Source organism: Culex quinquefasciatus, chromosome 3 (genome assembly GCF_015732765.1).
Source record: "Culex quinquefasciatus strain JHB chromosome 3, VPISU_Cqui_1.0_pri_paternal, whole genome shotgun sequence".
NCBI classification, from domain to species: domain Eukaryota; kingdom Metazoa; phylum Arthropoda; class Insecta; order Diptera; family Culicidae; genus Culex; species Culex quinquefasciatus.
In genome coordinates this window covers 103915057-103929668 of record NC_051863.1, presented here as the reverse complement: position 1 = coordinate 103929668, position 14612 = coordinate 103915057, and the positions used below count along the sequence as shown (strand labels likewise).

The window sequence follows — 14612 nt, the reverse complement described above, 5'->3', positions numbered from 1 at the left end:
CTAAATTCCTAAATTCCTTGATTCCTAAATTCCTAAATGCCCAAATTCCTAAATTTATAAATTCCTAAATTCCTAAATTCCTAAATTCCTAAATTGCTAAATTCCTTAATTCCAAAATTCCTAAATTCCTAAATTTCTTAATTCCTTAATTCGTAAATTCCTAAATTCCTAAGTTCCTAAATTCCTTAATTCCTAAATTCCTTAATTCCTTAATTCCTTCATTCCTTAATTCCTAAATTCCTAAATGCCCAAATTCCTAAATTCCTTAATTCCTTAATTCCTTAATTTCTAAATTCCTTAATTCCTAAATTCCTAAATTCCTAAATTACTTAATTCCTAAATTCCTAAATTCCTAAATTCCTAAGTTCCTAAGTTCCTAAATTCCTTAATTCCTTAATTCCTAAATTCCTAAATGTCTAAATTCCTAAATTCCTAAATTCCTAAATTCCTAGATTCCTAAATTCCTAAATTCCTAAATTCCTAAATTCCTAAATTCCTAAATTCCTGAATTCCTAAATTCCTGAATTCCTAAATTCCTTAATTCCTAAATTCCTAAGTTCCTAAATTCCTGAATTCCTAAGTTCCAAAATTCCTAAATTCCAAAATTCCTAAATTCCTAAATTCCTAAATTCCCAAATTCCCAAATTCCCAAATTCCCAAATTTCCAAATTCCCAAATTCATAAATTCCTAAATTCCTTAATTCCTTAATTCCTAAATTTCTAAATTCCTAAATTCCTTAATTCCTAAATTCCTAAATTCCTAAATTCCTAAATTCCTAAATTCCTAAATTCCTAAATTCCCAAATTCACAAATTCCTCAATTCTCAAATTCTTAATTTCCCAAATTCCCAAATTCTTAAATTCCCAAATTCCCAAATTCCTAAATTCCCAAATTCTCAAATTCCCATATTCATAAATTCCTAAATTCCTAAATTACTAAATTCTTAAATTCCCAAAATCCTAAATTCATAATTTCCTAAATTCCTAAATTCCTGAATTCCCAAATTCCCAATTCTTAAATTCCCAAATTCTCAAATTCCCAGATTCCCAAAATCCCAAATCCCAAATTCACAAATTCACAAATTCCCAAATTCTTAAATTCCTAAATTCCCAAAATCACAAATTCCCCAATTCCCAAATTTCCATATTCCCAAAATCACAAATTCCCCAATTCCCAAATTCTTAAATTCCCAAATTCCCAAACTCTCAAATTCCCAAATTCCTTAATTCCTAAATTCTCAAATTCCTAAATTCCGAAATTCCTCAATTCTCAAATTCTTAAATTCCCAAGTTCTTAAATTTTCCAATTCCCAAATATATTCCTAAATTCCCAAATTCCCAATTTCCTAAATTCCTAAATTCTCAAATTCCCAGATTCCCAGATTCCCAAAATCCCAAATTCACAAATTCACAAATTCCAAAATTCTTAACACACACACACACACACACACACACACACACACACACACACACACACACACACACACTCACACAAAGATTAGTTATTAAATTAATTATGTATTATTTGCCTCAATAAATAAATAAAACGAATCAACTGTTTTACTGAACCAAAGAAATATCCAACGGTCAATTCAAAAACCAAAACCAACGGTCAATTCAAAAACCGATTAAACCGTTCGGGATGGCTGCGTGCGTTTTGTTTTGAATCAGGCGTCACCAACCGTTACCACTCAAAATCGACAACATTGTTCTCGATTTTGTTGCAAATGTTACCGGACGACTGATCGACAACATTCTGAAACGAATTTCAGAACGAATCGAGAACAATGTTGTCGATTTCCCGGACAGGATTTCTATCCGTGTGACTATTAAGAACTTACAAATGGTTCATTTTGTAAAAAAAAAATGTAAACTATTTTTCAATTTTGTTTTTTTTTTTTCAAAAAATCATAGAAAATCGATTATTGAACATAATGATTCACTTTTACCTTGTGATCTATCGATTGATGTACAAGTTAAAAAAAAAACATTGCAACATGAAATCCACAAATTCAGAACAATTTCTAAACGGATAGACCGAGCTCCTGTGGTCTTATGGTTACAGGTTTCGCTTTATGAGTGGAAGATCGTGGTTTCAAACCCTTTGGAGCGGCCGTGGCTGACTGGTTACGGTGTTCGCTATGTAAGCGAATGGATCTGGGTTCGATGCCCATCTGCTCCCAACAAGAAAGTTAAGATCATATAAAATTTGAAATTGAACGAAAAATCTAAGTCGCTCGGAGGCGGGGTTCGATCCTCCGTCTTTTGGATTGATAAGCAAAAATGCTAATCACTAGGCCATCATGACTTGATTAGCTTGAACTGGAATTAGGAATACTGTTACAGAGAGCGAGTTGTGGCGCTATAACCACGGCAAATAGTGTCCAGGGCATTCGTGGAAATACAATGTCCCATCCCAGAGGGTCCCGGAGTACCAAACCTTCTTAGCATGGTGCTCCCAACGAATACAACCAAATCTCGGAGCGTATGGTGGTGTGTCCCCACGCTTCTTCCTCCCTCCTTTTGATTCAGAATTGGGGGTTCGAACACTCAGTGCTCAAACTCAACCCAACTACGAGTCATCTCTGCGATACGGCTTTACGCAGTAGGCCTGGCTGGTTAAACGCTTGTGATGTTTCAATGCATTCTAATGCAATGGCGCACTACAAATGTTAACAAATGACAAGAAGAGTGCTAGGCGTCATCTAACCTAAGGCACTCTCCAGGATCCCTTCGAAAGATTGGCTGTGCTACACAGCAAAAAATAATGTAAATTTGGAAGCTGTAATTTTGGAAGGTTAAATATTACCTCTTTTCTGATGTAAATTTACCTCAATTTAGACTGAAAAAGTTACATTACACCAGAAAAGTGGTAAAATTGCATATTTCTCGAGGTAAAATTACACCTTTTTTCTGACATAAAAGATGTACTCCTTCCCAGATGTAATATTACCATGATTTTTTTTCTGTGTAGGGTCTGATTAGATTAGATTAGAGGAAGATCGTGGTTTCAAACCCACATGGCTTGGCAAGTGCTTTCTCCACTACTCTTCACATGTACAAGGACCAAACTGTTCTTTGTATATTTCTAAAGTTTTTTTTTTTAAAGGATCAATAAGCTATTGTCTTTCATATGTTTAAAGGACCTTTTCAAAAACAACTCCAGATTTGCATCTGCAGAGTTTCACGAGTTTTCAGAAACCAGATTCTAAAGAGGGGCTGGGTATGAGTAAAACGTAAATGTGCACTTCGGTTCTAGCGATACATTTGGACAGTACAAAGTGGAAAAGGCAGAACCAAAGTGGAAGGAAAAAACATTCAAACCTCTTCGGCGGCAATGTTACGGCTTTGGATCGCTCGACACACTTGCTCAACAATAGCGTGTGTGCGTGTCCCATTTGCCTAATATCAGATGAAGCCTTCTAATCTAATCTAACCCTATCGCAGCCAGTCTTTCGAGGGCATCCTGGAAAATGCCTTAGGTTGATTAACTCATTGAATTTGGAATTAATGAAAAACATGAAAAGATCACCCGGTGGCGTTCGATCCCCTGTCCTTAAGATTGGCAGGCACTTTTCCACTATACCGTGGAGCATTGGTAGCTTGAGGAGGACTTAGACTGATATAGTTGAATAAAAGAATCGGACAAGTTGAATTTCAGAACTATAACAAGATTGCATGCAAGATTGCAGGCGCAGTTGAAATTGAATTTAAAATTACCTCGCTAAAAATAGTTTGGGCGACTTATAGAATTCATCCAATAAGATATGAGAAGAATTGATAGCTTTTTTTAGAAATGAGAACACAAGAAGAATTCAAAACAACAATGCAAATGGTCGTTACCACTCGCCTAGGGTGGCTCCTTAGACCATTCAACCGTCCAACTACAAGCGAAACTTACTTGAGGATACCGTGGAGATTTTCCCTTAATACTCTGAAGCATCAACGCTTCCCGTCTTAGAAATCCCTTTCCTTGTCCCTGGTACACGGTGGAGATGGGGGCGGCCGGCAATGGACGGCTGCCATGGTGGTGAAAATCAGGTTCAGGTGGAATTGATTCTATTCCCAATTATCGATTCCTAGGCAACTTGGGTTTAGACAATCATCACAGCACATGGCGAAAATCCAGTCTGCAATCCGCTAAAATCATCGTCTCCTAGCGAAGCGAAATAGTAAATAAACCAGTGATGGAAGATGAATGTAACGAAAAAAAAGTATGGACGAGAAATAAAAACATAACAAAAATCCTGAATAATGTACCTGTCTAAAATATATAATTATCAAATTTGTAAAATTCGTTATATCTATGATATCGCGTTGCATTAATATTATTATTCAATTTTTATGACTCTCCAGTGAATTTTTAGGACTGATGAGAGTTTCACCATGCCACAAAATACACCTACGACGCAAAAAAAGCTGTGAATGTGATTGAAATCCAGATTATTCCTTCCTGCAATACAAAAACCGGTTTCACCTGTGATATGATTGAGCAATCAAAGAAATACTGGTTAAGTGAGGTTTGTGGCTATTATTTAATGCTACCATTTGAACAAACAACACATCACGAATCGGAAACCACCTCCATAAAGGCGTCAAAATAACAGCAAAAACTCAAATCACTGTCACAAACCGCTTGCTTTTTTTGTATAAAAAAAAATCAAACAATAAGTAAACAAAACTCGGCTCTACAACACTCCAATAACTCCACAGGCCACCCGTCCACCGGCGTTTCCAGTCTTGAGCGAGTCAGGGTGGTTTGTTTTGCCCAGATCATCAATTTCAGCATGAATCACGATGCCACGGCCAAGGACAGAGCGGGAGCCGTACAGGGAGACGACCGTATCGGAGAAGGAAGTTTTCGCAATGCCGTGCTCATCGGCCAAAATATTTCCAAGATCTCCTACGTGACGCACCTGATCGTTGGGGGCACCATGTGACACCTGTAGAATGATCCAGACCAAACAAAAAAAAGCGTTATTTTCATCGATATTTTTGCTTGCACTGATGTTGCTGCCCTACTTTGTCGGGGTTGTAGTGGCCACCAGTGCTGGCACAGCCATCGCTAAGATCTCCCTTCTCGTGGATATGGAATCCGTGCTTTCCGGGCGTCAATCCGATCACGCTGACTTCTATGAAAACGGGCTCCGTGCACGAGGGCTGCGACAAAGTCACATTTCCTACCACTCCAGCTGTGCTTTGCAGGAAAACTATTGCTTTCTTTGCTTGATCCTGAAAAAAAGTAAAATCAAACGGATTTTAAGAATTTGGGAAACCAGTTACGCGTGCAGATTGGTCTTTTATTTATGCAAGACTGCAAGCACTAAAGTTAAGTTTAAGGATATCAAATTTCCCTAGTAAAATTTTTAAACTTACAGGTTTTATCATGGTTCTGGAAACCCTCATACGGCCTAAATAGGCTTTTATGGCCTACTTAAAACCTAAAATGTTACTTGGGTTGCATAACTTCCTGCACGTTTTCAAAGTTCTGGTCAATCAAATGTGGCATTATTCAAAACGAATATCACGGGCGAAATTTCTTTAAAGTTAAAGTATAAGGCGACCTTGTTGAAACTATTGAGTTGCAGAAAACGTATAAAAACTTTTATCCTCGTTGAAAAGTATTTAATACACTGTCAGTTTATTATACTTGCATAACTACACGTTCCATTGAACGTGATGACAGAATGATTTCTATTCGAAGATTTGTTCTCATTCTCAATACCAACATTTAAGTAATTTTGTAGTATTATAAACCAAACTCATTCACAGGTGCAAACCAATAGAATTTGACCAAATACTCTAAAATAATCATTGTTACACAAACTGTACAGTGAGTCAAATATTTGTCCGTACCCCCCCGTACGGAAAATGTTTGTGATATAAAAGTACATAACATTCGACTAAAGTGCCATGTTTTGTACATCAATCGACGCGGCAGAATGCCCTCTTTAAGACACTGTCATTGGATTTGCAAAAAAACTTTTTCTTAAAAAATACAAAAATAGTTTACTGAAAAAAGTCAAAAAAGAGGTCAAATAATTGTCCGTACTCCTAGTTAAAGTATAAAATCTGATCGATTCAAGTGAATTTATTTATGAAATGTTGTTTCTGTGTCAAATACTAGTACCTCTAGCCAGTTTGTGACAACTTTGAACTTCTGATAACTTTGTTTAGTTAGTTTATATTAAAAATTGGTTTAAATTTAGTATTTTTAAGTAAAACTTATCAAAACATAAGTTTATAAACAACTATTTTTATAAAATTGCTATTTTATGTTGTAAGAGTCTCTATTGAACAAGTTTCAACAATGTTTGTTCAAAATATACATTGTTTTCATATTTTTATTGACATTTTCGATCAAAAATACTGTTTCGGAACAATACCGTTAAACAATCCGGATTGTCCCGGAACCGGTATAACCCCTCGGTGGGAAATTTTGTGGTGGTCAGATAGAGGACAAAAAAACCCACCTCTTGCAATTTGAAGCATCCAATTTCGTCCACTACAGCCCGATTACGAGTCCCTAGTCTGAAATTTGAAATTTTCAAATTCCTCAAGCAAAACATTCTGACCCAGGACGGTACAGAAATTCTCAGCACGGAAAGTGAAAATTAAAATTTTCAGGCTAGGGACTCGCAATCGGGCTGTAGTGGATGAAATTGGATGCTTCAAATTGCAAGAGGTGGGTTTTTTTGTCCTCTATCTGACCACCACAAATTTTCCCACCGAGGGGTTTTACCGGTTCCGGGACAATCCGGATTGTCCGGTCAATCCGGACAATCCGGATTCAGGCCTGAAAGGGTTAACCCTTTCAGGCCTGAATTTTTCTGAGCTGTGTTAATCTACAATTTTGGTACCAGTAGTTCATTTTTTTCATGAGTAAACAGAAACAGGCAAAAAAAGTTACATTTCATTATTGGACGTTCTGGGTCCTCCAAAGTGTCCTGGAATATAGATCTTGGAGTCTACCGCCGTAACAACACGATTCTACCAAGTTTCCGATTATGGTTCATATTCAGTGATGTCCCTGGGACCCTTTGGCAACACTATGAGCTATGTGGATCACTTTTGGGATGTTCTGGGTCCTCCAAAGTGTCCTAGAATACAGATCTTGGAGTCTACCGCCGTAACAACACGATTCTACCAAGTTTCCGATTATGGTTCATATTCAGTGATGTCCCTGGGACCCTTTGGCAACACTATGAGCTATGTGGATCACTTTTGGGATGATCTGGGTCCTCCAAAGTGTCTTGGAATACAGATCTTGGAGTCTACCGCCGTAACAACACGATTCTACCAAGTTTCCGATCATGGTTCATATTCAGTGATGTCCCTGGGACCCTTTGGCAACACTATGAGCTATGTGGATCACTTTTGGGATGTCCTGGGTCATCCAAAGTGTCCAGGAATACAGATCTTGGAGTCTACCGCCGTAACAACACGATTCTACCAAGTTTCCGATCATGGTTCATATTCAGTGATGTCCCTGGGACCCTTTGGCAACACTATGAGCTATGTGGATCACTTTTGGGATGTTCTGGGTCCTCCAAAGTGTCCTAGAATACAGATCTTGGAGTCTACCGCCGTAACAACACGATTCTACCAAGTTTCCAATTATGGTTCATATTCAGTGATGTCCCTGGGACCCTTTGGCAACACTATGAGCTATGTGGATCACTTTTGGGATGATCTGGGCCCTCCAAAGTGTCCTGGAATACAGATCTTGGAGTCTACCGCCGTAACAACACGATTTTACCAAGTTTCCGATTATGGTTCATAACCATGATCGGAAACTTGGTACAATCGTGTTGTTACGGAGGTATACTCCAAGATCTGTATTCCAGGACACTTTGGAGGACCCAGAACATCCCAAAAATGATCCACATAGCTCATAGTGTTTCCAACGGGTCCCAGGGACATCACTGAATATGAACCTAATCGAAACTTGGTAGACTCTTGTTGTTACGGCGGTAGACTCCAAGATCTGTATTCCAGGACACTTTGGAGGACCCAGATCATCCCAAAAGTGATCCACATAGCTCAGAAGGTTGCCAAAAGGTTCCAGGGACATCACTGAATATGAACCATAATCGGAAACTTGGTAGAATCGTGTTGTTACGGCGGTAGACTCAAGATCTGTATTCCTGGACACTTTGGATGACCCAGGACATCCCAAAAGTGATCCACATAGCTCATAGTGTTGCCAAAGGGTCCCAGGGACATCACTGAATATGAACCATGATCGGAAACTTGGTAGAATCGTGTTGTTACGGCGGTAGACTCCAAGATCTGTATTCTAGGACACTTTGGAGGACCCAGATCATCCCAAAAGTGATCCACATAGCTCATAGTGTTTCCAATGGGTCCCAGGGACATCACTGAATATGAACCATAATTGAAACTTGGTAGAATCGTGTTGTTACGGCGGTAGACTCCAAGATCTGTATTCCAGGACACTTTGGAGGACCCAGAACATCCCAAAAGTGATCCACATAGCTCATGGTGTTGCCAAAGGGTCCCAGGGACATCACTGAATATGAACCATGATCGGAAACTTGGTAGAATCGTGTTGTTACGGCGGTAGACTCCAAGATCTGTATTCTAGGACACTTTGGAGGACCCAGAACATCCCAAAAGTGATCCACATAGCTCATAGTGTTGCCAAAGGGTCCCAGGGACATCACTGAATATGAACCATGATCGGAAACTTGGTAGAATCGTGTTGTTACGGCGGTAGACTCCAAGATCTGTATTCCAGGACACTTTGGAGGACCCAGATCATCCCAAAAGTGATCCACATAGCTCATAGTGTTGCCAAAGGGTCCCAGGGACATCACTGAATATGAACCATGATCGGAAACTTGGTAGAATCGTGTTGTTACGGCGGTAGACTCCAAGATCTGTATTCTAGGACACTTTGGAGGACCCAGAACATCCCAAAAGTGACCCACATAGCTCAAAGGGTTGCCAAAGGGTCCCAGGGACATCACTGAATATGATCCATAATCGGAAACTTGGTAGAATCGTGTTGTTACGGCGGTAGACTCCAAGATCTGTATTCCAGGACACTTTGGAGGACCTAGATCATCCCAAAAGAGATCCAAAGGGATCGAAGTGGTCCCAAATGGTCATGAGGATGTGACTGGTAATAACTAAACTTCATTTGCTTTGAAAAATCGTTGTAAACCTGAATTATCTTCAACATTTTCTGAAGTTTCCAAATTTCAGGTTTTCAGGATGTTCTAGGTCGTCAAAATGGCCATTAACAACCACTCAAACATTTTTTCCTAGATAGAGAAACTCATAAATTACAACTTTGCTGAACAATGTTATATGTTTTGAGCATTGTGTGATTTTATACAACCGAATTTCGGTATGGGTCATATATGACCCATCAGGCCTGAAAGGGTTAACGGTATTGTTCCGAAACAGTATTTTTGATCGAAAAATGTCAATAAAAAATATGAAAACAATGTATATTTTGAACAAATTTTGTTGAAACTTGTTCAATAGAGACTCTTACAACATAAAATAGCAATTTTATAAAAATAGTTGTTTATAAACTTATGTTTTGATAAGTTTTACTTAAAAATACTGAATTTAAACCAATTTTTAATATAAACTAACTAAACAAAGTTATCAGAAGTTCAAAGTTGTCACAAACTGGCTAGAGGTACTAGTATTTGACACAGAAACAACATTTCATAAATAAATTCACTTGAATCGATCAGATTTTGTACTTTTACTAGGTGTACGGACAATTATTTGACCTCTTTTTTCACTTTTTTCAGTAAACTATTTTTGTATTTTTAAGAAATTTTTTTTTGCAAATCCCATGACAGTGTCTTAAAGAGGATATTCTGCCGCATCGATTGATGTATAAAACATGGCACTTTAGTCGAATGTTATGTACTTTTATATCACAAACATTTTCCGTACGGGGGGGTACGGACAAATATTTGACTCACTGTATATGTAAATTGTATTCAAATTTAGGTTTTCGGTGCTACCGCTTTGATGGCTTTTTTCACCGAATAAAAAAATCAATGAATTAGGGGAAAGTGGGGCAACCCAAGTAGCACTCATAACTTGTCGACTGTTGAATAATAGTTAGACAATTGTTTTTGATAAACATACTAGAAAAAATCTGAACATAACTCAAATAACAGTTTGTTTCACTGCTTGTATAACTGACTTATGTAACTATCGTGTTTGGTGCCACAAAAGTGTTAAAACAAAGTCAAATTCACTCTTTTCCAACAAAACACAACATAGGAAAAATTCTCACCTATTTGGAGGGTTCCATTAAATTTGCTGATTTACACTGTTTAAACAACTTATTTTAGAACACCTTCGATAGAAACTTGCTTGCTCACTTCCGTTTGAGGTATTTATCACTTGATTTCAGTCGAAAACGCTTTTTATGAGCTGTAATTAAACGTCAAAATCCTGATATGCCATGATGCTGTTCCCTCATCTGCATTGTATTCCTCGAAAACAGTTTGTTGAATAAGAATAATATTGCACTGTTTGTTTCACTGCTTATCTAACATTGTCATGTGACGGCATCTTCTGAAAAATGGGCGTGGCCAACCATTCTATAAATAACCTTAGGTTTTCTCGCTTTGTTACACAAATGTTATCGGAGAACAGGTTATATAACTGATATTCAACAAACATATTCAACTTGACATTGCGTGTTGTGAGGTGGTGTAAATTTGTACGTGAGGTATTTAGAGTTTCAATAATGTTTATTTATCGAAGATTGCAATAATTTTAATTGTTGACCGATGATTTATAAAAATATCGCCGGTAAAAGCTACAAAAAATATCAGCTTACGGAATTCATGATAGAGAAAACAACAAATTAAAATCACACCAATTTTCAATGTTACTCCGTGGTACGGTAATCGAAATGACAGTTGAAACGGTTTGTTATAACAAAGTTACACAATGGAGTTATAACAACTGACTTGAAACAAACTTATGTAACTTTATTTCCAATGACAGCCTATTCTGGAGTTAAGTTGTATAGCTCACTGCAGTATAACAAAGCTGACAGCAGCCTTCTTATTGACGTTTAGGCCAGCTTGTTTACTATGAAGCCTCGTGGAGAGATGTGAAAGCGCGCCTGGACCTGCCGTGGAGATAACAACAAGTCGTCGAAGTCATCGGTTCGAATCTTGGGAAAGACAAAGTTCATCAAAAAAATGAAAATCTAAAAGTTCGCCATGAAGAGGGTTTCACAAGAATCACAGTTAGAGAGCGCGAAAGGATTGCTTTTTTTCATGCAATTTAATTTTTTTTCTAAATAAATCGGGCAGAAACAAGCGTACGAAAATAGTCAGAGATACTATTCATATTGGCTTCGTCTTTGATTGAAATTCTGATAAGAACTGTTTGTTTACATGTAAGTTGGGTAACGGTTAGACAACTGTTTCCAATCTATCTTTCCTTTTCAGTGTGCGCTTTGATTTGACAGCACAGCCGTTAACCACGCCCCCTTTTTTCGTTGAATCTCTTGTTAGCTAGCACAGTGTTGTCAGATACATTTGTACAACTTACTCTGATAACTTGCATCTTATTCTGGCAAGTTATACAACAGAAAAAAGTGCGCTTTTTCCAATGCACAGGAGTTGTAGAACAAGTTGTGGTAACGAGGCCGTTCGGTTATACAACCAGTTGAGAAACACGTTTATCTGACAAAGTGTGTTGCTTGGGAAGTGTAACAAGCTAAGGAAATGCTCGTTATAACCCATTAAAAAGTTAAAAAATCTGTCGGATTTTATTATAATCATCTTATTCTAGGTCTTGACTAAGACTTTGTTTAAACAAGTTTTTTAAAAATCTTGTTTTTTAATGTGAAAAATTGATTTTGAAATTTTTGATTTTTCGTACGTTCTACTCAACTAGTGGGGCAAGACGAGCAACCCGTTGGGGCAAGAGGAACAATGCATGAAAAAATATGGTAATTTGCTAACAATTGAACTGTTATCACTTAGATACATCAGATTAGAATGTATTTGAATGGTTTCTTACATTTTTAGATTAAATAATAATATTTTACTAAATTTTTATCGTTTTTACGAAAAAATACTACTTCGATGATAAATAGTAAATTTTCATAATATTACTATACTTTGTATGTACAATTTTTTTTAACGATTGTTTATCAGTTTTTAAGTACTTTCATGTATTTATTTCCCAATAAAATATGTTGTTGCAGCAATTCGTAATTTTTCCATACTAAAAATCCATATGGTACACTTGCCCCACCTGAACAAGATTTTTTAAAAGCTCTCAACAAAAATAACCAAAAGTTAAATCATACTTTGTAATAGGTGCATGTCATTTGTAGGGACACTACTGATCTAGGAAAAATAGCATTTTGATAAAATGAGCCTTAAAACGAACCCTAAGCCTTATTTTGTACTTTCCAAATATTATAAGAAAACAATGGTTTCGAAAAAAACTTCATTAAATCTTATGCCCCGTGGCGTTTACGTAATTTTGCCGGTTATGTGGTAGTATAATCAGCTAATTGCATTGCTAGCAACAATTCCTCATACTGGAAATAATCAAAATTGTACAAATTACGGCCGTAGGAGCGATTGTTCCTCTTGCCCCATATGGTCGTCTTGCCCCACCTTCCCCTAAACCAACAAAAAAAAGTTCCAAAGTAGATATCGACGTCGTCGTGCTATCTTGTCGCACCCGCCATTTCGACGTTCCAAGAAAAACACGTTTAAATGTTTGACCTTGAATAAACAAAAACGAGAGCACGCAATGTAATTAATGAAAAACACGTTTAGTTTAGTTGACCATTCTGTGCTTTGCCCCGAAGTTTGGTTGAATATGGTTGCTGGAGTGTTTACGGTAGTCTAACTTGTACGTGCGTCAAACGCATTCTGACCTGAAATCTTTTTGGCCAGTTGTCGCACTTACATCAATTTTCAGGGAGTGACAAGATAGCACGACAAGATTGAAACTACTTTTACATGACAAGTGACAAAAATTTTCGGAGCTTTTTTGGTTGTCATTGAATATCTCAGGATTGAAATCGAATTTAGGGGATCTGTGAAGGTCAAAAGATGAGGCATTGTGAGCTGCACAAGATGGCGTTCTTAACTCAATTTGGCCCTAAATGCACGTACGACAAGTTAGCATGACGGTGACGATATGTTGAGTTATTTATAAATTCATGCATTCTTAAGTTATTTATTTCGAATTGTGATGAATTTGTTAAGAAATTGTTTAAAAGAAGTCTTATTGAAAATTTTATGTATTTATAAAATTAAATTGTATATACAAAAATTAGGATTTTTCGGTTGAATCTGTGAACTATGTATCTATTTCACTGTACTTCGTTTGTAAGGTTTATGAAAAGAAACGAGTGTTTTCAACTCAAATCGGCTTTTCCCATCAGCCTAAATAAAACTACTCCATGTTAACCAGAGTGTGATATGATTGCCTTGTTCGGAGAGAAGCTATTATAAAGGAAAAAAAGTAAAAAAAAAACTTGAGAACGGAAATTGTTTTTTTTTTAAGTTAATATCACAGTCGCCATTAGTTTTCGGTTATTAAAATTTGGACAGTGATTGTTATGATTTTAAACACAGCAACATAAAACTCGGAACTCATTTAAAAATAAATAGCCGCCAATGTTACAAAACATTCGTTAACTATTTTGAAATCTATCCATCAATCAACCATGATAACATTGGGAAGCCGTTTACCCTAACATTTTTTTTTTTCTCTCAGATCCATTTCGCCCAGTGTCCCTTGCTAATTCTACTGCAAATGTTCATTTGAATACAGACACAGTCGGAAATTGCATACACCGAATCTGGCGTTTGTTTACAGAGCTTCAATTGAGCCAATTTGGTCGCACATTGTTCGCGTTTTGCTACTTGGTAGGAGTGAGACCAATGGAAGGAAAAGTTGACGACGATATTGGTCACTGAATAAGGGCAAGATTTTTCAGCACATAAATCATATTTGTTTGCCAATTACCACATTTTCGCCAATGATCAATACATTTAACACAGTTAGCTGACCTTGAAATTGCTTTAAATTATACACCTATTGGTCATCGACAAACGTTTTCTCAAAACTCACAGCGTTTACCAGCAGCGTCGAGCACCCAAATATCGCCAAAACAATCAGCACCTTCATGTTTACAATAGTTTGAACACAATAGTTAAACAGAAAAAATACACTAGATGTGTTAAAAATGAAGTACACAACTGAACACTTCGGAGTCTGGAACGGGATTGGTTTAAAATGCCAAACCGAGGCTGAGTGTGAATTCAATTTAATCGCGCCAATGTTGTATCTCGTGATCTTTCGTACTGCCGGCTCGATACCTATACAGCAAGCAAAAATGGATTTGCGTTCGTATTGAAGGTGGGAGGCGAAACGAGACAGCGATACAGACCGATGATAGCGCTATGAGAGAAACTGGGCAAGATTCCCACGACAAGTCGCCGACCAGTCAACGCTACGGAGCGTCGTGATCTTTGATCCCACATTTCCGGCACTGTCTGCCGCACTTCTCGATGGCCAACTTGGATCATACACAGTTGACTCTAAATTACCAGACTTACCTA

The 14612-nt window shown here is 37.3% G+C and overlaps 1 protein-coding gene across 1 annotated transcript; it reads right to left on the bottom strand.

Moving 5' to 3' along the window:
- Positions 1–4511: 4511 nt before the first annotated feature.
- On the bottom strand, positions 4512–14340 carry LOC6030958 (superoxide dismutase [Cu-Zn], chloroplastic). Its single transcript, XM_001841764.2, has 3 exons — positions 14122–14340; positions 5023–5232; positions 4512–4943 (listed from the first exon to the last, which is right to left on the bottom strand). Exons 1-3 carry the CDS (start codon positions 14176–14178, stop codon positions 4689–4691), a joined length of 522 nt encoding a protein of 173 aa, XP_001841816.1. The 5' UTR covers positions 14179–14340; the 3' UTR covers positions 4512–4688.
- Between the last annotated feature and the right edge of the window lie 272 nt (positions 14341–14612).